Source organism: Saccostrea echinata, unplaced genomic scaffold (genome assembly GCF_033153115.1).
Source record: "Saccostrea echinata isolate AGI-Se365-2 ecotype Australia unplaced genomic scaffold, CSIRO_AGI_Sech_v1 ptg000022l, whole genome shotgun sequence".
Lineage (NCBI taxonomy): Eukaryota > Metazoa > Mollusca > Bivalvia > Ostreida > Ostreidae > Saccostrea > Saccostrea echinata.
The window spans coordinates 6,506,038-6,533,989 of record NW_026889771.1 but is presented as its reverse complement, the minus strand read 5'-3'; the positions used below and the strand labels follow the sequence as shown (position 1 = coordinate 6,533,989).

The window sequence follows — 27,952 nt, the reverse complement described above, 5'->3', positions numbered from 1 at the left end:
ATCGTAATCGTAAACTTCCGGTTGCAGGTTGAGCACATTGCCTGCGGCGATTGCCATCATCGTGGACTTCAAATATTCAATGCACATCAAGCAGGTGTTTATTTTTTGTTGAAATCTGTTTCTCAGTTACACATTGTTCATATAACTGAATTTTAATTTGACATTAATGACAGAATTCCAACATCGTTTCTTATTTTTTCATTCAAGCAGCTGTCTTAATGCGACTTGGTTTTATCTTGAATATATCGAAATGGACTGTGTAAAACGGGTTGGGACCAACCGCCCAAATGGGATATAAATTTACAATTTTTAAGATTTTGAAACAAGTTACCAGTTCCGAACATAATATTGGCTAGTTCCGAATAATAAATAATTTAAGAACTATAATAAATAAATTTAGAAGTGTAAAAATAAATTCATACAGTACCTTTGTTATGAAGGGATTAATTAATAAGTTATGCTTGTTTAAGTTCTGTAATGGTTTGTTTTTTTGCTGTCAATTTGTATTCGATACCTTACTTAAAATAGTCAACATACTTTGCAATAAATCTGGATCACCAAAAAGCAATTGTCTGTATAAAATCATCTGTCAACACCTTAATTTTTCACACTAAAACATTTCAGCAATCAAAAGTAAGCATGAAATGTATTTTAGCAAACAACAAAGGCTTTTGGAAAATTAAGTAATGGACCACTGGAGATATCAAAATATTTCTGTGCTCTCATTTTACTAGCTGCAATAATGTAGCCCTCTCCGATTTTTTTTATCTGATATTTTCTGGAGAGGGCTACAATTCCACAGCATCTCTGTAATGGTGCAAATATATTTTTTAAATACGGGTGACTGCAGGCAAAATAAATTGCTTTTACATTCAACTTACTTCTAAAATGGTGAAATTTTTATTCACTGTCAACAACATAGCCCGTTAAACGCGAAAACCAGATATAATAAATCTGCTTGTTTACCAGTCACTCTCATCAGAAGCCATGACAGTTCTCGCGTGATGCACTGAGACTTGCGCTTGAAAATTATAAATTACTTTGTAAAGTAGATTTTCGGGGTTACTAAATGATTGTGCTGTATGGCATCACTAAATATTGATAAATAAAACTATTCCATGTGACATTTTTTTGTAAACAGTGATATTTATGCCTAAAATAAGGTAATTCCTACAGAGATCCGCTCCCTAGAGATCCCTAGTCTCATTGGCTGTCCCAAAATAAAATCGATCAAGGTCAGTAAACATGGCGGATAAATTCAAGTTGTGATGTTGACATACACGAAAAATAACCGATATATGGATTGTTCTGTGTATGTTTGGATTGATTTCTGTTTTGTATAACTACATTTTTGGAGTTCAGGTAAGAAATGTTAATTAAATAGCCATTTACTGATAATTTAATCCGAAATCCGTGCGGGAGTGAATCACTCCCGCACTTGCACCATTATGGAGATCCTAAGGAGTTGTAGCCCTCTCCCAAAAAAAAAAAGGGAGAGGGCTACATTATTGCAGCTATCATTTTACCAGTTCAAATACCCATAATAAACACTACTATTTGGTTTCCTCATTGTAAACTTCATTGCATGAAATACCATAATAAGTTATTGGGTAGCATTTTTTTTCAACTTTTTCTAGGCATGTCAGTCAGTGGTGTACAGGACAGATATTTTTAATCTAGGGTTGATTTGCATGGGAACCACTAATGTATTTGGAACTCATTGGTTTATTTGCAACTTGTAAAATGACTACCCATGCTAAAATAAAAGTTCTTATGGAAGATTTTAGTTTGATAATGCTACATTCAAATCTGCATGTCTTTGGGCTACTTTGATAAACAACTTAGATTTTTAACATAATGCCTGCGGATATTTACAGTACCCTTTTCAGAATTGGTAAAACAACTGTAGCTATACATGTAAATATTGTAAATCTTCAGACTCAGTTCTATATAGGGTGTGGGTGAAGTCATGGGCCTCATACTCAGTTCTATATAGGGTGTCGTTGAAGTCACGGGCCTCAGACTCATGTTGAATTTCAGAAAAAAATAATATGGTAAAAGATATCAATTTTTCCGCAAAATTCCTCAAATATGATATTTGTGAAACGGATAGAATGAATGACACATGAAGGGTGGAGCCTAGGTCCCTTCAGGAAGTTGCTATAATTTTATACATCGACTATATTTGTATTTATAAAAAGAGTGTCATTCGAAATTTACCGTGATTATAATTTCCTGTGGCACAATTCGCGAAACGGGAAAAATTCATTTTAATAAAATTGGTTTTCATCCCATAAGAAACCAAAGAAAAGAAAACCAGTATGTGAAAAGCAACATTTTTGGGTAAGCATTTTTTTTTTGTATCTCTACTGTTTAGGAAATTGATCCCTCAAAAGATCCTAAACTTCTTCTGACTTCAATCTGACAAACTGTAGGGTTATAGAAAAACTTGCTTACCAAAAGTTGTTGCATTCAATGTATATTAATGCAGAATCACAATATTTATAGCCCCCAAAAAATCCTCTCTTTTTTTGGCACTGTAAGTTTATATATATATATATATATATATATATATATATATATATATATATATATATATATATATATATATATATATATTATATTGTAAACCAACTTTTATTAGTTTCAAGAAATGTCCACGAGTTTCGCGTCCTTCTTTACCCCATGAATATTTCTCGCCATGAACCATTGATCCTCTTGTATATTTATGTTATTAATAAGTGTTTCCTTGAAAAATGTGAAAAATTAGTAGTGGCAGATTAATTACAAACTGACAAATGGCAATAAAAGATATCATGATTAATAGTTGATATACAGTATATGTATTATTAAAAGAATGATATGGTCAGTTAAGTCGCACATAAAACAATCACATGAAGTTCGTTCAGGAACTAGTACAAGGCTTCAGTGTTACTTTCTAGAGTGATCATAATTTATACCCAGTCAAATACCTTGGATTAATTCCGGCACACCCATTACCAAAATCTGCACTCATTCACTCATCCTTGATAAGTTGAAATTGGTTTTACGCAAACTAGTGTCACTTGTTCCATTTGACAATCAATATATAGGGACAAATATGAATAACTTAATGGCTTTGAATGGTCATGATAATTTATTTGTTGTATGGACGAATATTCATGAAAAGTTTTTATCTCACAGATTCCTTTGACAATTTAGTGTCTGTAACATTTTGATAAATGAATTAAACATTCTCATTTATTTATTTTTTTCAGATATGGCAGGTGCATCAGAAAATGAAGACTACAGAGAGAAAGTCATTGGAGGGGTTCTAGATTTATCCTCTGAAGATCTTGTTACTCTACCCCCTCAGATTGTAAATGGAATTGGTCCAGATATCACTAAATTGCAGTTGGATTTTAATGATATTAAAGAGTTGCCATTATCTTTTGGGGAGGTTTGTGTGAATCTCCAGGTGCTCTCATTGGTTGGTAACCAACTGAAAGAGTTTCCTCAAAGTGTGGGGAGTCTGTCTCAGTTAAAAGAGTTAAATGTGAATGAAAATGAACTTAGGAATCTCCCAGACTCAGTGTGCAAATTGTGTAACTTAGAAGTTTTGAAATTGACAGGCAACCAACTTCAAATGCTACCCAATGACCTAGGTGAAATTCGTAGCCTAAAAGCATTTTACTGTGATGAAAATAAATTAACAAAACTGCCGTTGACTTTGGGGTTGTTCACAAATCTTGAGATTTTGGAGCTGAGTGATAACTCCCTTGTTGTTATTCAAGAAGGCATTGGTCAGTTAAGATCTCTAAAGATATTCAATGTATCAAACAACAAACTGGAAAAAATTCACAATAGTTTAGGAGATCTTGAAAATCTTGAGATTGTGGATCTTTCGAGAAATCATTTGGAGAGTTTACCAGATCATTTTCATTCTGTGAAATGTGTTCAGAAATTTTATGCTGATCGGAATCGACTGGCAGACATTCCACTATGGGTGGCGGACATGAGCGAGGCTTTGGAAATCTCTCTGAGCGACAACCAGTTTTCAAAATGTGCCATAAATGAGAAAATGGGATGTACCTGTACTAAATTAACTTTGTTAGACATTGGAGGAAACTTCATGGATCAGTTACCAGACACTTTTGGAAGCATGAAGAACCTAGAGACACTGCGACTTGGAAGTTGTATTGGTGAACTAGAAAGGAGAGCTTTTCAAAATGGCAACTGGTTGACTTATCTTCCAAAGAGTTTTTGTGAATTGACTAGACTAACCATTCTATATTTGGATGAAAACTTGCTCCAAGAATTGCCTGATGATTTTGGAAATCTTATAAACCTGGAATTTATTGATTTGGGTAAGGACAGCCTACTTCATATATTTGGTTCAGAGGATTTTGAGCATAATTTTTTTTAGGACACCTGAGTCACTTAGATGACCTGTTGCTGCTTTCGTCAGCTGCTGTGTGAAACAGTGTTGTCCTTGAACTTGTCACATTTTTAGGTCTCCAGCTGAGTGACTTAGGTGACCTATATTTGCTTTCTGTTTTCATACATCTCATGCGCTAACATTTGAACATTTTCAGCGTCTTTTCTTGAACTGCAGAACTAATTTCAACCAATTTTGGCATATAGCAGTTTTGGGTGAAGGGAAACAAAAATTGTGAATTCCCTGGTCTCTGCCCCCCCCCCCCCCCCCCCCGACCTGAGGGGTGGGACTCAAACCATCAAAATTAATGCAATCTTTAAAAAATCTTCTTTACTCATGGACATCAAGCAGTCACACTGTTGGCATGATTGTAATAAAGCACTAAGCCTGATCTTTCTCTAAAGAGAATAACACTAAGCCCTGTACCAAAATGTTGAAATTCATAGCCCCTGGGACAGGGATTCTGAAGTTAAGTCAAAGCTCTATTGATCATGTAATGAAAATGCATTAATTCTTTGAAAATCTTCTATGCTCTTGAGTATTTAGCAGAGAAACTAAGTTTATGCTTAAAATGAGAAAAAGTGTGTCTTCCAAAATTCTGAAATCCATGGCCCCTGAGACGGAGGTTCTGGAGTTAGGGTGGGGCTCTATTATGATCATGTATGGGAATATGGGTCCTGGGAATATTTACTCTGCTTTAAGAGTATTTATTTTTCTTTGTTATTTATAATCAATCAATGTAAATAACATAATTAACAGTAAATTGAATAAAAGAATTATACAAGAAATGTAAATATACAATATAAAAAGTACTTTCATGCATGTAGTTTTTGATAGTCAGGTAGACTTGTAAATAATCATGATATTCAGACAGAAATACTTTAAATATATGCAATAAATATTATTTAAAAAATCAAGAGAGGGTATTGTGCTGGGTGTATAATTTGAATATTATGTTTTATGCTAAAGCACTGTTTTGTTATGTTTGGTGATGGTGATAGGGTATAGATAGCACTGGCATATACAAGCAAGTTTCTGAGTGTTGCTGATTACCAGACTAACTATTTTGTCAACCCCTGATTATCCTTTTTCACTTGTTTTTGAGTTTCAGTTTATTTTGTGTTATTATGTAAAATTTATTTACCATTCCATGGATCCTTTACAAAGTTGTATTATATTCAGCTGACCATTAAGGCCCTTGGGCCTCTTGTTAAACTACATACTACTTCTCCAATATCTACCAAACTTGCTGCAAAGCATTCTTGGATTTTATTCAAGTGACTTGCTGTACACTTTCAAAGGGAGATAATTAGGAAATAGTGAAAATATGGTTGGGCCAATATGAAAATCTTCTTTTCAAGAAACTGTGATTCAGAAATGGCCAAAACTGATGTGGAAGCTTTCCATAATGTAAATTCTAGTTTGTTCCAAACATGCATTGTGAATCATGAGCTGAGGGGCCATAAAAGGAATCTAAAAATTTACATAGAAGTATAAAGAAAAAATCTTTTAAAAAATTTATGATGAACACAAGGCTACAATTTTTCAATTTTATCAATCTTTCTGAAATGTAGATTTAAGTTTGATCAAATCATGACCTCTGAGGCAGGGATGGGGCCACAAATTGGTTCTTAGAGAGGCAAAAGAAAAAATATTATTTAAAATCATTCTCTCAAAAAGTACAAGGCTACAAATTGTCAGACATTTATAAACAAGCCTATTTGGGACTATAAAATGGGTGCATAGTTTTATAGGAAGAGCTTTTAAATTCTTCTGATGAAGAACTACTAGGCTAATAAAGTAATTGTTGTAAAATGTATATGAAGGCATCTTCATATAGGGTAGATGCCAGACTTTGGCAACCAAGATAGGGATGGAACCAAAAGGGGTCAAAAGTTGTTCACAGAAATTTACAGGGAAAAAAAAACTTCCATTGATCGTCATTAATCTGGATGCTTGTTATCCCAAGAAAATCATCCATGTTGATTACTAAAACATAGATTTTAAGATTAGTAGAAATAGATGTACATTCTGTTCTTCACTTAGGTCAAGATGGTACTGTAAAATCACATATTTTCATGGGGTCCAGTTTTCATGGTTTTTGGAAGAACTATGGGTTTTGGGGGATTTGATTTCATGGGTGAAGAATTGTTGTGTGGTTATGTATGTGACATTTTACATTTCATGGTGGACATAAATTCATGGGTCTCTTTATACCTCATAAACAATGTATTTTTGAAAATCAAGAAATTACCAGATTTATGGGCTTTCATCATGCTCATTCTCAGGAAGTACACTAGGCACACCTCAACTGATTCGTACCTTCATCTCATTTGATGAAGGCAATGGAATCATCAGAGGTTTGCTGAATGTCGGGAAATACTGATTCAGTTTTGTGTAAACCTTGAACCCGAAGGCAAGTTTAAGTCGCAAAAAGAGTTCACTATTTTACACTGAAATATCTATCTAGGAAACATTTTCTCAAGATCTAAGGGGTTTCAAGTTTTCAAATTCATTTGCAAGGATGCTCATGCAGTGCAGATGTTTTTTTCGTACTGTTCTATCTACACTGAGCTCTTAACACAGTGATAAAAACCTTTTTCTCAAGAATGTAAGGCTGTAAATTGTCCAATCCATATGCATCATTGTATAATGTATTCTAAAATTCCTCTGGAAGGGCAGTGGTCAGGCTTACAAATCTCAGTGCCTAGTCTATGTCATATATAGTCTCCATTTAAAAATATTAAGAACTGAAGAAAAATAAGACACCAAATTTTAATTCCAGTTTTTAATGATGTGAGATTCATTGTTGATATTGACAAAGAAATTCTCAGCACGTCTTCTTTTGCTTCTACAATTGAGATTAATACATTGCAGGTCAGAATGCATTGCATGAGCTGCCTGAATCCTTCTGTAAGCTGAAGTCCTTGAAAGTTTGCCAACTATCAAAGAACAAAATTCAGATTTTGCCTTCAGCATTTGGAGACCTTTCTGCACTAGAGGATCTTCATCTTGATAACAACTTGGTAACAAAAAAAAAAATAAATGATAAATAAATAATATAAAGAACAACAATGAGTAATTTACAGTGAATGATTTAAAAAAATTGTTTCATAGAAATACTTAAATTACAGAGATTTTGAACTTTAAACAATTCCATGAAATTTTTTTTGCTCCATGTATAATCTGGTGCCTAACTTGTTTGGCATTTTTTATTAACCATCATCAATGCTTTCATTGTTAGCTTGAGGAACTCCCAGAGTCTTTGAACAAATTGACAGGTCTTAAGTCATTGGATTTGTTCAACAACAAGTTAACAGAAATTCCGGAGGCTTTAGGTTACTTCAAACAATTGGTGCGACTAGATTTATCAGAGGTGATTTTTTTTTCTTTTTAAAGAAATGAAGAATAAACATAAACTATGTATCTGTATGTATAATCAGTCATTTATTTTAATAGATTTTTATCTGGGCAAGAATGATATAGACTGATATCCCTTTTTGAAGTGATATAATTCTTTGATAACACAAACACTTTCATCTGTTCACTAATGCAGTGATAACTATAGAATAACACTGGGGGGAAACTTTCTATGATTTCCATAACATTCTAATTTACATAAATTTTAGCATAATGTATTTTTTTATGTCACTGACAGGTTAAGCATCTATCACCCCCAATCTTTGAGTAGTTTTAATGCTATAATTATGTGTTAACAACTATAAATCACTTACATGTATCTAGGTGTTAGAGTGTTTCTAACTTTAATTTAAGGTTCATCACCCACTGTTCACACATAAAAAATAGGAGTAAAAGACATAAATCTTATTAAGAGTTATCTCTCTTATCAGAGGATTAATGAACCTTAACAACATAAGGACAACTCTTGGTCTAAGAATTGAAAATGTCTGTCCACATATAAATATTATGATTATCACAGTGGCATATATGGGTAACGCTTCATGATTCATCTTCAATTATAGGTAAAACATATTCTTTTTCAATGTCATCTTTGGAGTTGTCTTAAAAATTTGAGATTTTCTATGTGTGCAAATATAATATTCATGTCATAAAAAAAATGTACCGGTATGTTGCTGAGATATTTAAAGTGTACAAGAAGTACAAAAATAGTTCAAAATGTGAAAGTAATGCAAGTACATATAAATTAAGGTTGACACTTCTATCTGTTAGTTTAGAGTTTTGAAATAAATGTGTATGTTCATTGAAATCTAGTTGGAATAGCTTCTTTTTTTATATTCCAGAATTGCTTCAACATTCCCTGGTATGATGTGCCACAGATTGTCAGACAATCCCACTACCCGCCACGTAATCCAGAACTGAAAAATAACTGGCGTGGTCGAGCCCGACAAGATTTGTCCATGATGGAGGACAAAATCATCAAGGTACAGAAAAGCCTGTTACAATCACTTTTTCTTTGGATATTGTATCTCCGTTGATAAATGTTGAACAATAATCACAATTATAATTGTCTTCTGTATTAATTTTATACATAATTGAAACTTTTTATATTTCAAATATTTCTGGATCTATTGAATGAATATTTATTTATCTGACAGATGGATGTCGCAACTGAAGAGCTGGACTTTGAACCCCCACCTAAGGACCTTGGATTCAGTGAAAATCTCCTGCGTGATGCCGTGGAACATGGAATGTCCTTCTGGAGATCTCATGAAGGGAAGGGAAGAAGACAGAAGTTTGTACGCAGGGATGATTTTAACTTCCTCCAAGTCAGAAAAAGGAGATACTCCCAAGAAGAAGAAGAAGATGAAGAAGATGATGATACTGAAGATGAAGAAGATGACTTTGAGCCTCCCATATTTCACCCAAAAGGAAATAGTGAGTCCTAAATACTTTTCTTATCTAAAAATACTGTTAAGAGATTTTTTGCCTTCTTGATAAATTTTTGAAGAGCTCAATATTACATTGAGATTTATGATGCTTTGAAGAAATAGCAAGTAACTTTTTATTTTAAAAACCTCCATAAAGGAATATTTTGCTTATAGATTGAAATTGATAAGAATGTGTCAATCTATTTGAAATTGTGTCTATAATCTTCTCACAGGTATTGCTTCACTTTTTTCAGTAATCTACTTTGGGTAATCAAGATGTAATTCATTTTATTTGACTCCTTTGAAAGTTTATTTTACACTCAACATGAGCAGATCAAAAATATTTTTTTTTGATAAAACTGATTTATCCATTTAATGAAAGTACAAAACACATCTGGGCTGCATGCAAGATCATAGCAGCTGCATAGATTGTAGTGCTACGAAGTCAAATAAACATCTATGCTAGACCTACATAGTGATAGCAAGCTAAATTACAGCTAGGCTAACTGCTACAATCTTACAGCCCTGCACTTATCAGCATCCATTCAAATTAAGGCAATATTTTTAGTATGCAGTCCAGTATCCAATATGATGGATGAGGGATATAAAGCTGTAACCGAGGCAACAGAAGCAGAAGAGAACTGGGATGATGAGCTGGAAGACGTGGACAATCCTTTTGATGTTCAATATGGTAAGTTTGAAATTATAAAACTACATTTTTAAAATCATTAAAGATAAATTTTGAGGCTGTGTTGGCCATGGTAACTATTTAAGTCCAAGTCAAATCAGTTTCCGTACAAACACTCTCCTCTGCTTTTTCCCAGTCTAAAAGGAATGCATGTACATGTATGCAACTGTCATATCACTGACTTTTCTAGTAATATATGTAATAATATACTCGAAAGTTTTGGAACAGTTGAAATTGCTTCTGTGTCGTATATGAACTTTGATAAAACTCTACATTACATTATATATACAGAAAATGGCTGCTACTTTTGTAAATGTCTAGGAACATTTCAAACTTTTGTTCAATTACAGAAATTGTTACATATCATAACTGCTCTTTTCTCAGGCTTTTAAATGCAAAGGATATTTATTTTGCAAATGATATATGACAAAATCACATAATAAATTATACATCTGTAAATCTGATTGTTACTTTTCTTTTTGTTGCAGATGACAATTACTTCAACAACATCTACCAGCACCCCAGACCAAAGACACTGGCAGAGGCAGGTTATACTGTAGATGACCATTTGTGCCTTCCCTATGATATGCATGTTCAACCAGTGGCTAAAGATAGGACAGAGCATCAGGTGGAGGCTGGTCAATTTGATGATGACTCGGAGGAAGATGTCACATGACCCAGGAAGGAGGTTACATGACTCAGGGAAGATGTCACATGACTGGGAAGATGTCACATGATGTAGATGCCATAATAATTTCAGGGGAGCTTAGAGTGGTTACTCCTGACAACTGCATTAAAGAGCAGCAACCAGCTAAGGATTTTTCTCAAAGCTCATAAATGCTGAGAAGTGAATATTATTATAGTGTAATATGGCCCAAGGAAACAGAATACATGGTTTATTATCCACTCATAAGCAGTAATGTGGGCTGCTGCCCTTTGAGATTTGAATTATGAGGGAAAGTCAGTTTGTCTTTGGTGGCTTCTTTTAATAGGGTTTTTTGCTTAAGGTACCAGAGTATCTAAAGGAGAAATTATATTTTTTATTAATTTGCATTCAAGGTAAATAATCATTGTAATTGAAGAAGTTAAGCATGTTTGATCAAAGTAGGCTTAAACCACTGTGAAAATTTTTAGTAAATCATTTTTTTTTTGAGAGAGAGAAATTATAAGCATCTTTAAAGAATGTTATTCATTGCTATGTTATCTTTCATTATATTTATATAAATGGCATTATATTGATAATATGGTTATGCTCCATTTATTTGATTATGTATTGCATAATATTCTTTAACATCTTCTAAATATGCTACCACTTGATGTTCATGTTATTTGCTCACCAATATCCTTGACGCTGTACTTCTAAGCACTGCACTGTAAATCTGTTGCTGTTTACACACATGTGTCTTTTCAGAAGCATGCATTTTTCTTACTGGTACTCATTTTTCATGAACTTGAAAATTTAAGAATTTTAATTTCTCTGTTATATCTTTATTTTATGGTCATGCAAATTTGGATCAATAGCTGCCCCCCCCCCCCCCCCAAAAAAAAAATCAACCCTTTCTTAAATAACATTTTTTGGAACATGTTCCAATTGAATTGAAGGGAAAAAATATAGATGTAATTATTCTGTTAGCTAAAAGTATATTTTTTTTAATGGTAATGGTGAATTATTAAAATGAAATGTGTGGGCATATTTTCCTATGGAGATTTAATTAATATATGAAGCTTGATTTATTTGTAATCTGCTGGAAAACAAGCACATTACTTTTTTAATGGATCTTGTATGAGATGAATATGCTGTAATTTACATTATGTTGTAATTTATTTGATTTAATCAATTGATTTTTATGATTTGAAAAAATCATTAAAATGATGTTAAATATTTTTTTCCCTCCTTGTTTACATGACTTGCATTGTATCACAAGCAAAATTTTTTTTTCTTTTCATCTTTAACTTGAGTACACCTAATGTGGTTTATGAATTTTTTAATCATGTTTTGATCTTTACTCCAGTTAAAATGAAAATGGCATTTAATTTAGATTTTGCAATAAATTTTGAAGAATGTGTGTTTCGTTTCTCATCACTGAATTTATGAGTTTATGGTTAAAAAATCAAAAGTGCACCATATAATAATGCATTAGATTTAGAAACCTCTAGAAGTTATTGCACTGTTGGCTAATTTGGACTAAATCATGAATTATTTGGTTTTCTGGTATTAGAGAGAATGTAATATGACGAACCCACACTGAGACGTATGCCAACTAGGATAGCATCCACCGTCTTTCAACCCTACCCAGACCCCTAGAGCTCTTTATCCGTTGCAACTGCCGATTTGCACAAAATCAGACTTTTCCTAGTTTTTTTTTTTTAAAGTTTGTTAGATTTAGAGAGCGAGGAGTGATCATCAATGTCATAATCAAGAGCGTTTTGCTGGCATTTGTATTGCTGCACTTGAAATAGCAGAGCATTCAACAGATAACATCATCACCACGAATGTCGATTTTGTTCTCTAATACAAATGTTTAAATTCTTATTACAATATTTTGACAACTTTTCTCTTATTGCAATGTGCAGACGTATGCACTTTTCCCCTAAAAGAATAAACCACGTGTTGCAAAAACGCGGCAAACTACAACGACTCTGGGTTTGGGATGGACGCCAGACTGCAGCCCAAGATGTTCCAAGGTAATTTAAAATTTAAAACACACACATACAGATCAGATAAAATCCCTTAGTAGAACAGTTAAATAAGTAAAGAGACTCCCTCGAGTTGTGTAATGACGTTTTGCCGGGAAAATATTTTGGAAATGACGAAAGAAAATATTGCCCCTGCACTGTAGCACAGTGCTGTAACTTTCGATTACCACACTATGATTAAGCCTATTATAAAATGCAACTAAATAATTATTGAGAAAATTTCGCCGGCAAGGTTGCGTTATCCCTATGATACAAAGCACTACTATTTATAGCTCAGTTTCTGTATGTTGCAGCGGTAAATTTTAAGCACATCCCAGCTGAGGCTTGGTTGCCAATAGAATTTACTTTACCCCCATCTTGGACCTCACATTTCAGGATGCAAGAAAAAGAAAAGTTCTCCGTTTTCAAGGTAATTTTTAATTTTCCTTTCCCAATTTGAGCCTCTTAAGTTCACACGAAATGTGATAAGTAGTCTGCTCTCAGGTATTGTAGGACAATTTGCATTTTTGTATGAAAATAATTTATGATTCTAGAATTACGGTTTGCTATAAGATATAACGACCTACTTCCATATCATTATTGGGACTTTTTTGCACCACTTGGTGTGGGATAAGCAGTTATACTGTGACTCATCTAGGTGGTCTAGATTTGAAAATAGCAGACAATTTTTTTTTCCTGCTAAAGGCTGGAAATTTAAAACCTTCAATTAAACTGATAACGGTTACTGCACCGATCATAAAATGGAATAAAAGCCTCTTGATGCACTTTATTTGCACTGTGGAATTGTGTGACATATTTTTGCATCTACGTGAACTGTTTAGTCTGTCTAGACATTTTGTCAGTTAATTTCGGAAACTAGGTGAACTACCACATGAAATTTACAAAATGTGTGTATGTTTTCTTTCAGGGTTTTGACATCCCTGATCAATCTCAGAATTATTCGGATTTTTCATTGCCGGATACCTTTAGCGACAATTGCAACTCAGCAAAAATTGACCTAAATTCAGCCACTGACCCTGCTTCAAGTAAAAGGCCTAATTCCAAGAATAATCTAGGACAGACCAGGAAGAAACCAAAGGCTCGGAGATTTAATATTGATACTCCCTCTGCCAACTCAGGAAAATCAATGAGACGGAAGCCAAAGTTAGATGAATTCAGACAGCATAAAGATTTCCGGAGACCGTTTATGTACAGGAGATTAAAATTACAGAAAATGGTAAAATTTTCAATCAATATTTAAAAGATTATGAAGCTTTTGTACATGTATTAGGCTGCGCTACAATTAAATTATTGAGTGCTTTTAGAAATGCTGTAAAACCACAGGGACTTGCTTCCAGAATGTCAACATTATTAATTAAAAAAAGTATGGGCATACTAATACATGTAATAGATGTATTTTAGTAGTAGACCAATATGATTTTTTGTTTTAAATTAATATTGTTTACATTCCAAGAGCAAGCCCTTGTGAAAAACAGGGAAAGAATTCTGCATTTTATCAGGGCCTTGTAGATTAACAATGCTTGTAAGCATATCCTATTTCATTTGAAAAATGTTGGCTTAGATGTAATAACGGGAACAAATGTACATTGTCCATGCCCATGTAGGGCCTTATGTTTTGAAAACCCACTTCAATTTGTAAACTTTTAACCCATCCAGAGATCAGTTTTTGCTCCACTGATCCAAGAAAGGTCTATGAACTCTCTTTGAAGTGCAGATGAATTAATGAATATACATGATGAAAATATTATGAATATGTCGTAAGCTTACAAATTACAAGTCTGATCCTTACTCCAAGCATTTATGTAAGGAATATATTATGATTGATACTATTTAATTTATTTGAATGTGAACAATGTCTGGAATTTAATTATTGATTTTATTATTTTTTTTAAAGAAGTTGAAGACCACACTGACTAATAAAAACCTGCAGTGTCACATCTCCTGTACAACTTCTCTGTACAGTGTTGTAAGGCGATCCAAGGGTCATGAGTCTGACCTTCAGAAAAAAGAGGGACTTAGGGGTCATGAGTCTGGCTTACAGAAAAAAGGACCTAACAGTCACAAGTCTGGCTCACAGAAGAAAGAGGAACCGAGAGGTCATGAGACCGGTCCACTGAATAAAGAGAGACTTAAGGACCCTAAGTCTGGTCCTTGGCAAAAACAGAGGTCATCCAATGAATGTGGCAGCTCCTCAAAAATTTCGATAGAGAAAGGTAGTTCATCTGAAACTGAGAAGGGATGTTATACTGAAACTGAAAGTAGAAGGAAAACTCGAAGCTCTTCTGAAAGTACATCAAGTTCAGGAACAAATGAAGCTCTGCAATCGGTTTCAGCACTTTCAGATTCCTCAATCCCAATGGAGTCATCAGACGAAACTCAGGTGAAATGAAATTCTATTATTGGTAATAATATTGGATAATTATATGTACAGTTGAACTTCATTATCTTGAACACTGATATCTCGAATACCATGGATATGTCGAAGTGATTTGGAAGTCCCAACCCCTAATTCTATAAGTATTTTCCCTGGATATCTCGAATCCTTGAATATCTCGGAAGTTTTTTCTTGGTCCCATTGAGTTCAAGATAACAAGGTTTGACTGTATATAGGCATTTTTTTAAAATAGATTTTAATTCAATTTGGTTTGAAGTCCCATGTATACATTCATAGACTATCACATATCAGACATGATGAGGATTATTTAATTTTGTGGGATTATCCTCCTTTGAAGAATCATGCTTAAGCTTATTTTTTGGATTTAAGAAATGAATTAACTTTAAAATATAAAAGAATAAAAGGAAAAGCTTTGATTTTTCAATATTAAATGAACATTTTATAAGCCAGTTCATAGTCTTGGAAATACTAGTCTGATAATAAAGCATCATACTTACTATAAGAATGCTCTCAACCAAAATATGTGGCCATGATGATGATTTAAGGACAATAATTGTATTCATTGTCATACACATTGACTTTTCCTATTGTTTTTATTTTCTAAACGTAGTTTAAAACATTTTGATGAACTTTTGTTGATGAATCATTTTGTGTATATAATTTTGACATTCTTGCATTGCTTTGCCTCACTATGGGACTTCCTCTATGTAAAGGATTCTTAAGCAAGTCCATATGTTTCACACAAAGTGGTATACTGTTCATAAAAAGAAACGCATACCATAATAGGAATAATACCCTTAATAAGAGATAATAGTTCTGTCATACAATTTTTTTTTAGATGAATATGAATCATTCAAGTAAAATACATTATTTTTTTTAACTTTATTGTTAACTTGACAGCCATTCTACAAAACTAACAGACACAAAAAACTTGATTTAGCTAAATATTAAAATTTGGCCTTTTTTTTTTTTTTTTTACACTTTTCCTTGGTTGGTTTCTTATCCACATCCTTTAGGTACAAAAGGGTTATCAAGAGCTGGGGTTCTTGATAATTTGATTCTGTTTTTTTTTTCCTCTGAAAATTGACACTATTAAAAATGCTGCATCTGAATGTTGCATGGACCATGTGTGACGTCAACAGCACAGGATCACTTCAGTGGTTTACATAATTTTTATTATTATTTCACAATGATCTTGTCTACAGAATTGGCTATCCTTCAACTGCAGAATATATCCAACAAGACCATTTGCATTTGACTACAGGGTGCTGGAATTAATGCTTGAGGACTCGTGCCATTTTTCTGATCCCATTGACTTTAAGGAGGCTGGGGGGTCAACAAATTAACCATCAGATATAACTTAATTTTTTAGATATAATATCTTAAGCTGTCAACTATCATTTGGCAAACAAAAATTTCATACGTTTTAGTTTTAAAATTTGATCATTTTTGTATATCTTTATATGGAGCTCTTCTTCTAAAGGAGATCAATATAGTCTGAAAATGGCCACAACCACCCAGCCCTCTTAAAGGTCTCAGACCAACAGAGTATGGCTACAGGAACACCGCTGAACAGTTTGGTGAAGCTACTAGTCGAAAATGTTTATTGGGATTCAGCATGCATAAGCTTCTTGATGAACACTGTACAGAAAACTGCCTCAGGGAGGTAGATAGATTTGGTGGTGGTTGTGTATTGATATGGAAAATGGTATTACATACAAGTAAGACTGATTTGGTTCATATTCAAAGGACTTTGACAGAAAATGGTACTCTAAAGATGTCCTACTTGCACATCTTTCCATTAATGCAGATTGTGGAGCTGTATTTCAGTCTGACCATAACAGCCATACATGGCTTAATTGTTTGACAAGTGCATTCTTGCAAAGCTACAGCATCCTGTTCTGCCTTGGCCATCTAATCACCAGATTTAAGACCCATTAAGAAATGCGTTAGACAAAATGGATAGGCATATCTGCCAAAGACAGTCGCATCCCCAGACTATGCAACAGCTGACCAGAGCTCTACATTTAGAGTGGGATAGCATTCCCATACAGTTTTTAACACACTCATTAGCATCCATTGGGATGTTGTTTTAGGCTATCTTTGATGTCTGATGGGGGCATATCGGATATTGATCTTCAATGACTTTGAACTGTCCATGATTGTAAAATTTTTGAGTAATTATTGCATTTAGATTGTAGACCTATTGTTTGGCATACTTCTTTATTATCAATACACTATTCTGTTAAACAATTGTTATGTTCAGTGTATCCCTAAAATTTCACTATGCTTTTCTTTTTTTTTTCTGAAGAGTATATATTCTGGTATTTCACAGGATAATCATGTTGGGAAAATAGTGTTTGCAAGCCTTAAAAACACTGCCAGTATATCTAGATGGTGGCCAGCTATCGTTATAGAGGGCAAGGAAGTGAATAAACCAGAGAAGGCAGGGTTTGTCTGGATCTTTTGGTTTGGAGACCATAGGATATCTCAGGTATGTCAAATTTTCGAAGAAATACATTTCAAAATTTTTAATTAAAAAAGTGATACATATCCTTTATGTATTAAGTAAAATATAATAAGTATATAGTAAATACCTTTAATGCTATTTGCAGCAAATAACAATAATTATTCAGTAAATAACATTAATAAGTAAATACATTGTAACAGCAAATATACCGGTACTCAGTAGATAGTAGTATGTAGTTAGTATTCAAAAAGTAACAGTAGAGACACAACACATATCCTTTTAGTTTTAGTAGTGTGTTTTAGTTTAAGTTCAGTAAATGTAATGTATATTTACCTGTAGGTTATGGCCAGTAATATAGTGGATTTTCCATCCAATTTTACTCAATACGGATTGTGCAATAAGATAGTGAAGAATTGTCCAAACTTTAACAAAGGTCTGAGCGAAGCTATTCAGGTGAGTGCACTTTAAAAGGAGGCATATCTTGGACTCCACTTGGCCTATGATCAGTTGATATATCTTGGTAAGAAGGTGTGTTGCTACATAGAAGAGTACAAGGTTTCATTTCAGAACAGTAGAAATCACACTGTATATGAATTATCTTTATAATTATGACCAATCAGATTCAAGTATTTTACATTTTTAAATCAACCTTTTGTTACCCATACAGGGCCTTGTCACAACGAAGTATATGGAAAATTAGATTTTAATGAGTGTTAATTAATCTACAAGTTACTTTATATAGTAGGCACTGTCATATTTTTATCCTCTCGCAATGAAGTTGGAGTGGATATGGTAGCATGTTTGTATGGGGTGGGGTTGAGGGGAGATGTGAGTGAGTGCATGAATAATGGAAGTTACACAAGTAATAATTTATATCAGGATTGATGTGCTGTTTTGCAAGAGAATGCTCCATTTTGTATTGCCTTTGTTAATTACCAGTACATAACAATCATTTCAGATCTGTGCTGAGAGGGTTGCCAGAGACACAGAGGATATATATGAAGAGGAACTACTAATGTGGGCAAAAGATGGCTTCCCCTCAGATCATGGACATTTCTTGCCTGATCAAAGTCAGTGACAAACACTTATACAATGTATTCCAGAGAGAGAGAGAAAAGAGCAACTTTTTTATGAAAAAAAATTCAGTTGTATATTTCTTTTCATGAGAAAAATTTTACTTGTATAGGTTTTTGGACTATAATGCAACAAAAAGTTGGTATTACAAGAAATATATTTGCTAAAAGTCTTAGAAAATGAATGGTTGAAAATAATTAATTACAAAATATGCATTGAAACCAATCTCATATGAACTGAATGACTTTGTAGATGACCCTTTACCTCTTATGGTGAAAAACTACCTCATGAAGATAAAGGACAATTTGAAACATGTAGAAACATCCAAAAAAAGATCTCCAAATAGTAAGCAACTACTTTCTCTGTACATACATTGTAAAATAAAAGGAAAGATGTGCTTTAAAATGTATAGCAATAGTCTATAAAGTTTTAGAAAAATCTGCCTTAAAGGGAGGTAACTTCATTATCTCTGATAAATACTGCATCTCATTGTAGAGAGTGCAGTAAAAGCGCTGAAAGCTGGTGAAAAGGAATTATCTGGTGAGTTGTTTTATATGCATGCATATAACTGTCCTGATTTTAAACCTTTTTTCACATTTTTTTTGGAAAGATATTTACATATTGATAAAAAAAAGTATATAGTTTTTAGGCATTAATTTGTACAGTGGTACTACTTGTGACAAAGATATGAAATTGGTGACATTTAATTCTATTATTGTTTTCAAACTCAGAAATCTGCCTATCTTGTGATGACATTGAACATGTGGAGGTTGAGGATCATCCTTTATTCTTTGGGGGACTCTGTAAAACATGCAAGGTATGTAGTAAAAACATAGATGTTGTGAACCAGTGGGAAAGGTCAGAATTGTTTCATTACATTTATAATCTATATTTTTCTCATATTTAGTTAATAATTCATACCTTTGTTATACATGGATGATATGATGTGTTTACTGTAGCCAGTATATTGAAGACTCACTGGTTATACTATATATTTTAATAAACTCATTTTATCCTCAGTTATTTTCTTTTATAGGAGGAATGGAAAGAGAGCATACATATCTATGATGATGATCAAACCAATGTAAGTAAACTTATGGAGTAAACAGTCAATCTGGAGGTTGAAATTAATAAATAAAGGTTATTATTCTTATTTAAATATTGAATCCATCTTAATTGATACTTTGTGACCTATACATGTATGTGAACTGTATATACTGTATATAAACTTTTGAGCAATTTTCTGTAATTAATAAAAATGTGCTGTATATAGTGCACACCCTAGAAATTAAAAAAGAAAAAAATTCACTGAAGACAAGAAATTATTTGAAATCAATTTTTCCCTTTATTTTACTTTTTTATAAATAGACTTTTTGTGTGATTTGTTCTACTGGAGGAGATCTTGTCGTATGTGAAGATGTAAACTGTGGAAAGTAAGTCATGTGCATTTCATTTTAATTTTACTATAAAATCAATTATTTTTCATGGTTTGAGGGGAAAAAAAATTGGTTTGTGGGGATTTTATCTCTTGGTTAAAGATGTGTGGAGTAGAAATGGTAGACAAACATGATACTGTAGTTTCAAATTTTAGCATTTTGTGGAGGATATGAATAAATGGGTCTCTGCATATGATGAAAATTAAACACCTGCAACAACAGTGATTTCACAGTACTGTAACATCAGTCTGAATATTTAAAAAAAAAAAGGGGGGAGGAGGGGGATTTCAAATGCTTGATGTCAGATTTCATTGAATTTTTACCAAAATACATATACTAACTGATGCTAAACAATTTGGTAAAACCTTTCACCATTTTACCTCTACTTTCTACCCTGTAATAGTTGGATACCTGTGATGAAGTAGTACCCTATCTATTCTTATCTTTTATGTATTACAAGCACTAAGGTCACAAACCAGTCCTTCTTCCACCTTCAGATTTATCCTTATATCTCTCTGTACCTCACATTTGACTAACAGTGCCTTCTACTAACAGGTCATACTGTGTGGAGTGTATCAAAAACTTTCTAAGTGAAGGGCAGCTCAAAAAAGTAAGATGGATATTTTTGATGTATTAACTAATAATATTAACTTTGGCAAGGTCCAATGTCATTTTAAGGAAACAGAGTCAAAGACTAAATAACATGTATCATAATGCTGGAATTGTAGATAAAAGACACTAAGATTTGGAACTGTTTTCTATGTACTACTTACACTAAGCCCACCCATGGAGTTCTTATCCCCCGTCCTAACTGGAGGGACAAAACAGTCCACATCTTTGATTCTGGATACAGAACTGATGTAAGATTATACAATTGACCTGTAATTTAAATCCCCTACAATTATTATTATGATCAATGATTTATTCTTAATTTTGTTCATAACATTTCATAAAAAATTCTTTTATTCACTAACAGCAACACTATTTTTTTATTTTTTTCACTCATTTTAAAAATTATTTTGAATTTTTTTTTTTTTAATCATTATTTTATTTTAGTTCCTTGAAAAAGGAATGTTAAAGTGACTTGCTTTCATGAAAATTATTTCAGATGTCACCTTCATTTTTCAAAGGTCCCAAACAGACAGTAAGGGTATTGTCTCTCTTTGATGGAATCTCAACCGGTAAATCTATACGTAATTAATTTTCACTTTTGCTTTTTGGCACGGACTTTGTAATTTCTATATAAATACAGAGTAATGTATCAGTGAACAAAGTTCTTGATTATTTGTGTAGATGTAGTCAACATTGTCTTAGTTTCATGATTGAGTACTGTAAAGGGGGAAATAACTTTTGGTGTTTTGTTATATTTGCTTTTTTGATGGATCCATATGGATTAAAGAAAAAGAGGGCAAAGGGGGGGGGGTTAATTTGTATGCTTAAAAGTTGTTAAAAACACCTTGAAGACATGTTTGATATTTGCAAAAATTAAAATAGCAATGATCGAATAAGCAGAATTTAATACTGAATTTAAACCCCTATGAGTATATATACATGTATATCTCGGAAAATAAAGCATTGCATGATGTGATATTAAAATACATTGAGATACTAGTACTTACTTTTCACATACCAAATGCTTGGCATAAATAAAACTTCTTTTTCTAATGAAATATAAGCTGACCTTTCCTATAAATAGGAACTGCATGGCCTAAAATTGTGACATGTAAATTTTTCAGTTTGTATAGCAGTAGCATTGCATAAAACTGCAATTACCCATACTAATTTGCATTTATAAATCTCTTTTTTCTGATTTTCTTTTTATAAAGGAAAGGTGGTTTTGGACAGTCTTGGTTTTGAAGTAGAAACATACTATGCTAGTGAGATAGATGAAGAAGCCATCTTGGTTTCTATGGTAAATCATGGAGACACAGTGCAGCATCTTGGAGATGTCAGAGAACTTACCCCTGAAAAAGTGAGATTTATCGAAACCTCAAGAAAACATGATATTTCAGTAACATACATTTCTGTCTTATCTAAATTAAAAAAAAAATGAAAAGTTGTATTATATACATATTTTTAATTTTCATTTTACCTTCGTTTAAGCTGGATAAACTTGGAAGAATTGACGTTTTGATGGGAGGTTCTCCTTGTAATGATCTGTCTATAGTAAACCCAGCACGGAGAGGTTTGAGTGAAGGTAAGAAAGTGTCCACAACCTCAGAGCAACAATTTGTAGATTTCTTAAAAATGAAGTGAAAATAGGAATTATGTTCAGGAGGGGGGTATGTGGGGGACATGCTTGTATTTAACAGTGCCAAAAAAAAGTGTAGAATTTTTAGAACTTTTAAAAAAATCTGGTTGGAAGTTGCAGACAACTTTTAGAATTGTGGAAGTTGTGTAGACTGAATTCTCAGTCCAAGCACATGAACCTCTTTTGGAGGCAACTTTTACAAAATGTGTCAGTCTTGATAACAGTAGTATCATTCAATTCGCACAATACGTTCTATTTCCACTATGGAAGAGTTATCCTTCTTAGTACGCTCTTTTGTGAAAAAGTCGGAAAATGTACAAATCTCGCGGGATTTCTGGGACAAACGTAACATAAACATGTAAACAATATGTTGAATGTCGATGAACAAATCCTAACAAAATGCAAATGAAATATTTTATTGTGGTGGACTTTATATACATCAAGAGTAGGAATGACAACGATATCAATTTATATCTGTTGTTGATCATATGTTTCTATTTATCGTATGGTACATCTAATACAATACACATGCCTCGGAAATGTATTGTTTATTAATGGATGATAAATTTAGGGTTCTCGCTCTCTTACATATGTCTTTTAGTTCTTCTTTTCTTTAATTGGAATGACAAATACGTTTAACATTTAAAATTGGATTGAGATTGGCATGTTTTGTATTATCCGCAATGCCATGCTGTCCCAGTCAGACGACCAAACGCGCCTCTAATTTTGAAGAGTTCACTAATGGAAATCAAACGTATTGTTACAATGTGATCAAACTTTTTAAATCACCACACTGTGGTTTTCTGAATCCATGTTACCACTTTTTGAAACTGATGACATAATACACTGTATTTGTAGAGGGGACGGGGTACCTAGTGTTTGAGTTTGCAAGGGTACTGGAGTATCTACAGTCAAAGTCCCGAGCCCAGGGCCAGCACCTCTTCTGGATGTTTGAAAATGTGGCTTCTATGAGAGCAGAAATTAGAGACAACATCAGTGAATGTTTCAAGGTACCATGGCATTCATAGTTTAAATCTGCATTTGTCTTCTATTTTGTGAGGTTATGGATGAATAATGCTATATGCAAGTGTACTCTTCAATTTGATACATCATAAGTAAATAAAAATTGAAGCAATGATAAGGAAATAAACAGTTGTGATAAAATATATGTAGCAATCTATGATTTATTTTCTCATATTTTGTGGTGTGCATACTTTTTCCTGAATTCATTCTTGGACTATGAAAACATAGTCATGAAGTTAAAATTTCAACCTAATGGAAATGAAAGATTTGGTAGTTAGATTAGAATCTTCAGATTTGTTTTACAAAGAAGAATTTACCTCAGAAATTTGTACCCCATTTTCCAGTGTCCCCCTGCCTTATGGGATGCTAAGTATGTTTCACCTGCCTCACGTGCTAGGTATTTCTGGGGGAATATTCCTGGCATGTACAGGTAAGACGCTCCTTATTTTGAAAAAATAAATTAGGTAAGACAAAATATGGTTAAACACAGCTAAAGGACTACAAAGTTCTTTTTTTCTTATTAAATACAGTATATACTCAGTAATAATGGGTAATATAATCTTGATTTCTGTGTCATGTGAGAGGAAATAATAATTTGATAAAACTTTTGAAAGTTTCCACTGTAATTGGTGCAGAATGTTTCTTAAACTTTTGTTTTTTGAGTAATTTTTGTATTTTTTTCATTCGAATTTGTTTTGTTTTCTTCCAGTACTCCTTTCTTGAAAAATCCCAACTCCAGTGAGGACTTTCATTTGAACGATGTCCTTTATCTACAGAACATTAGATCATCCAGGGTAAGGAGGGTTCAAAAAAAAGTTTTATTTTATAATCTGAAGCACATAAAAAAGTTATGTATATTAATAATTACTGAATATAACAACAGAGCAAAACTGTATTAATATCTCTGATAAAGCAGTAAATGCTATTGTTTATGTTATTATTAATGACTATATTATATAGCATATACTACACTTATCCTCTGCAAATCTTATGTGTAAATATTTATGTATATATTTTTATACCTATGAGATGTAATGTCTCTTATTACATTTTCAACAGTGAAATACCATGAGTTATTTATTGAATAAAAGTGATATTCTCTCACAGTGTGAAAGGATACCAAAATGATATTCTCTCACAGTGTGAAAGGAAATCAAAGTAAGTAAAAATTAATTTCTGGCCTGTCATAAGATAGAGATATTAACTAAGCATCTTGATAGAGCTAAAACTGCAAATTTCTTCCCAAATATGTTGCTAAAATCCATGCTATGTAATGTTTTCAATCACATAACTGCAGCGCTAAGCTATGATGTCTCAACCGCTCAACTATGACGTCAAGCCTATGACAGTGTTAAGAAAAGACGGAGGCAAAGGGAAAATCAAAGAAAATGTAATAAACAGAAAATTCAATGTTTTGTAGATGAATATGGAATTTATTTCACTCGTGAGACAGGATTTTTGTTATATTTTCACTGGTGCTTCGCACTCGTGAAAATATCAAAAAATCCTGTCCCACTCGTGAAATAAATTCCATATTCATCTACAAAACATTGAATATCTGCTATTTATTCAAATAAAACATGAAAACATCTCTGTAATGAGAGCAGCATAAACAAGAAATAGATACCATATGATGGAATTTCTGTGGTTCCATTTTTTTTTTTTCTGGTCTGAGCCCTCAAAATTCACATTCTTGCATTTTCAATATTTGTGATTCTGTCAAAGTAATTAAAATACCAAAAAATGTACAACTGAAATATTTTAGCAATTTTGAATGAACTGTAAAATTATGCAAAAATTGAACAATGGACTGCAAATATTACTTGAAAGCTAGTGAAAAATTCATTTTGCAGAAAGTATTTAAAATAGAATGAAACAGTTTTTGGTTAAAATCAGCACAAATAACCATGAGTATAAGCTGTATAGAGTATTTAGAACATTTGCTTTTTGATATTGAAGTACAAGTCAATCCGTTGCATCACTGGGAAAAGGAACTCTCTGAAGCAGGGAAGGAATGAGGACCAGTTAGTTATACTGATGAATGGGAGGGAAGACAATATGTGGATCACTGAAACTGAAAGGTCAGTGTTAAGAAAATTTGCTTAGTTTACTCAAATTTATATCATCTATGTAAAATAATTAAAGAAACTTAAACAAGACTTCTTTATCAATTCTGGCTCCTGGGAGCCTTTTGTTATGGTATTGTAAAATTTCTTTTTCAAATAGTCCTTAAATTTTAAAAATGAGAATTTCATTTTGTAGAGTATTTGGATTTCCAGAGCACTACACAGATGTAGGAAACATGTCGGTTACTGCTAGACACAAGCTGATTGGCCAGTCCTGGAGTGTTCCTGTAGTAAAGGGCATTCTATTCCCACTCAGGGAATTCTTTCTCACCAAAGATGATCTCAAATAAATGTGATAAGTATTTTTAGGTTTTTATGGTAATTGAATAGAAATGCTTGGTTGAATTGACTTTTTATGAACTAATGGTATTGAATGAAATTTTTAAAATTATACTGATTTTACCTTGATTCTTGAAACTGTATTTTCAATATGGTCAGTAAATGAAGTGTTTCATAAGAGGACTTCTATCTCATACGTGTAAATGAATTGAGGTTTTTTTTCCATGAAGTAGTTTTATTAAATGATTTTTTTTTAAATTAATAAATTAAAATCATATGATGATCTGTTATTTAAGATTCTCTTGCAATTGTTTTTGTTTTTTTTTAATGCTTGAATTGTAAGGCTTTGAAGGGGTTATGTATGTGATATCACTTTACTGCAATTTTACTGGAAAGTCTTTGATTGTTAGTTCAAATGTGGCACATTAAATTATTGGCGTCTCCTTTTGAGATGGGAAAATAAATACCAGTTTTGTTTATGTCAAAGTCAGGACCAAAAGCTTTTTATACTTTCATTTTTTATTATCATGATAGAAGTCCTTTAATTAAAGATGCTTAAAAAATTAAATTCTAAGATAATTTAGATATTGTGTTGATTGATATACAGTTATTAAATTGTGTGATTTGTGCTTATTAAATGTCTGTTATTGGTTGATGAATGAAATGTTGAATTCTTTGATAATTTAATATTGTATAATGATAGATGAGGAACTTAATATTTTGTGGCTTATTAGATTTTCATCATTTTTAAAAATAGAAATAATTGATCCTTACTGATTGGACAAGATTTCTGTGTTTATCTTGTGATAACTAAAGAGGCCATATTACCATTTGTGATAATCTATATGTAAAGTTATACATATTTTGAATTTATTGTGATTTATTTGGTATCTACTTGATGTTTCCTACTCAAAAATGGCATTGGAGCATTCAGCAGGATATATACATGTACGTGGGAGGTGTTGCTTTGTATTTCGAGGTATTTTAATGTTTACATTTATGGCAGGCAGTTTTCAAATATATTTCTTTTTCACTATATACTGTTTCTTTTTTATTACCAGTATTTTTTGTGTGTTCATTGAAATTTTCTCAAAATTCAACAGAAAATTGATTGTGTGTTTGCAGCCCTTCTGTGTTCTTGAAACAGTAACAGAAAATATCACTACAAACTCTTCAATTAAACTTCAAATATTTACAGTAAAACTCAATTATATCAAAATGGTTTTAGTGAACACCTCTACTTATTGAAAAAGATATTTGCTATAAACCAGAAGTTACTTAGTTAACTGGCCACACTGTCTGCTTTATATGGTCTTGGAATTATAACTCAATATTTAGATGATGGAGTTTTTGAGCTCTAGCGGTCGTGTCAGATTTCTGAATTTTACACAAAGGTGACCTTTCAGCTATTTGCTGGAATTCATTTTGTTCACTTTGAAAAACAAGAGGCCCAAGGGCCTCAAAAGTCACTTGAGTATTAAAGAACCCTGAGCAGAGAAGATTTTAAGTAATAGAGTGCCACCCTAACACCAGAACCTCTGAGCCAGGGGCCAGGAATTTCACAATTTCGATAGAGGCACCCCTTGCTCATCATAATTATGCACTTAGTTTATCTGCTAAATACCCAGGAGCAGAATTTTTTCAAAGAATTCATGTATTTGTACTATATAATCAAAAGAGCTCAGCCCTAACACCAGAACCCGACACAGCTACCAAGGAATGTCCCAATTTCAGAAGATGCATCTTTACTCATTATAACCATGCTCTTAGTTTGTTTGCTTAATATACAGAAGCAGAAAAGAAAATTTAAAAGAAATATTGCATTTTCACTATATAATGAATAAAGCCTAACCCTAACACCAGAATCCCTGACCCAAGGGCCCTAAAATTCACAATATTGGAAGAGGTACCCTTGCACATCATAACCAAGCAATAAGTTTGTCTGCTAAATGTACATGGGAAGAGGAGATTTTTAAAGAATTTATGCATTTTCATCAATTGTCTTACACCAGAATCCCTAATGCAGGGACCCTGAAATTCACAATTTTGGAAGAGATACCCTGGCTCATCATATCCGTGGACTTGGTTTATTTGCTAATTACCCAGGAGGAGAGTAGATTTTCAAAGAATACATTTTTATGCCCCTGGATCGAAAGATCCCGGGGCTATATTGTTTTTGTCCTGTCTGTCTGTCTGTCTGTCTGTTGTCAACTTTAACCTTGCCCATATCTTTTGATTGGTTGGAG

General features: G+C 32.8%; 2 protein-coding genes across 3 annotated transcripts; both read left to right on the top strand.

Moving 5' to 3' along the window:
• Positions 1 to 57: 57 nt before the first annotated feature.
• On the top strand, positions 58 to 11,876 carry LOC133190304 (leucine-rich repeat protein soc-2 homolog). Its single transcript, XM_061325849.1, has 8 exons — positions 58 to 94; positions 3,258 to 4,346; positions 7,295 to 7,443; positions 7,662 to 7,793; positions 8,680 to 8,820; positions 8,995 to 9,274; positions 9,836 to 9,958; positions 10,444 to 11,876. Exons 2-8 carry the CDS (start codon positions 3,260 to 3,262, stop codon positions 10,629 to 10,631), a joined length of 2,100 nt encoding a protein of 699 aa, XP_061181833.1. The 5' UTR covers positions 58 to 94; positions 3,258 to 3,259; the 3' UTR covers positions 10,632 to 11,876.
• Positions 11,877 to 12,948: 1,072 nt separating this feature from the next.
• On the top strand, positions 12,949 to 26,742 carry LOC133190303 (DNA (cytosine-5)-methyltransferase 3B-like). Of its 2 annotated transcripts, XM_061325848.1 has the most exons (21): positions 12,949 to 13,061; positions 13,560 to 13,868; positions 14,547 to 15,032; positions 17,383 to 17,541; positions 17,857 to 17,970; positions 18,476 to 18,587; positions 18,844 to 18,936; positions 19,087 to 19,131; positions 19,323 to 19,408; positions 19,628 to 19,675; positions 19,960 to 20,024; positions 20,583 to 20,637; positions 20,756 to 20,887; positions 21,136 to 21,208; positions 21,854 to 21,999; positions 22,131 to 22,224; positions 23,137 to 23,288; positions 23,646 to 23,731; positions 24,011 to 24,095; positions 25,261 to 25,382; positions 25,564 to 26,742. In XM_061325848.1, the coding sequence occupies exons 1-21, from the start codon at positions 13,029 to 13,031 to the stop codon at positions 25,715 to 25,717; spliced, it is 2,649 nt and encodes an 882-aa protein (XP_061181832.1). In that variant the 5' UTR covers positions 12,949 to 13,028; the 3' UTR covers positions 25,718 to 26,742. The 2 variants fall into 2 exon arrangements, with proteins under 2 accessions (XP_061181832.1, XP_061181831.1); XM_061325847.1 differs by lacking the exon at positions 12,949 to 13,061 and having other exon boundaries at positions 13,295 to 13,868.
• The last annotated feature ends 1,210 nt before the right edge of the window (positions 26,743 to 27,952 follow it).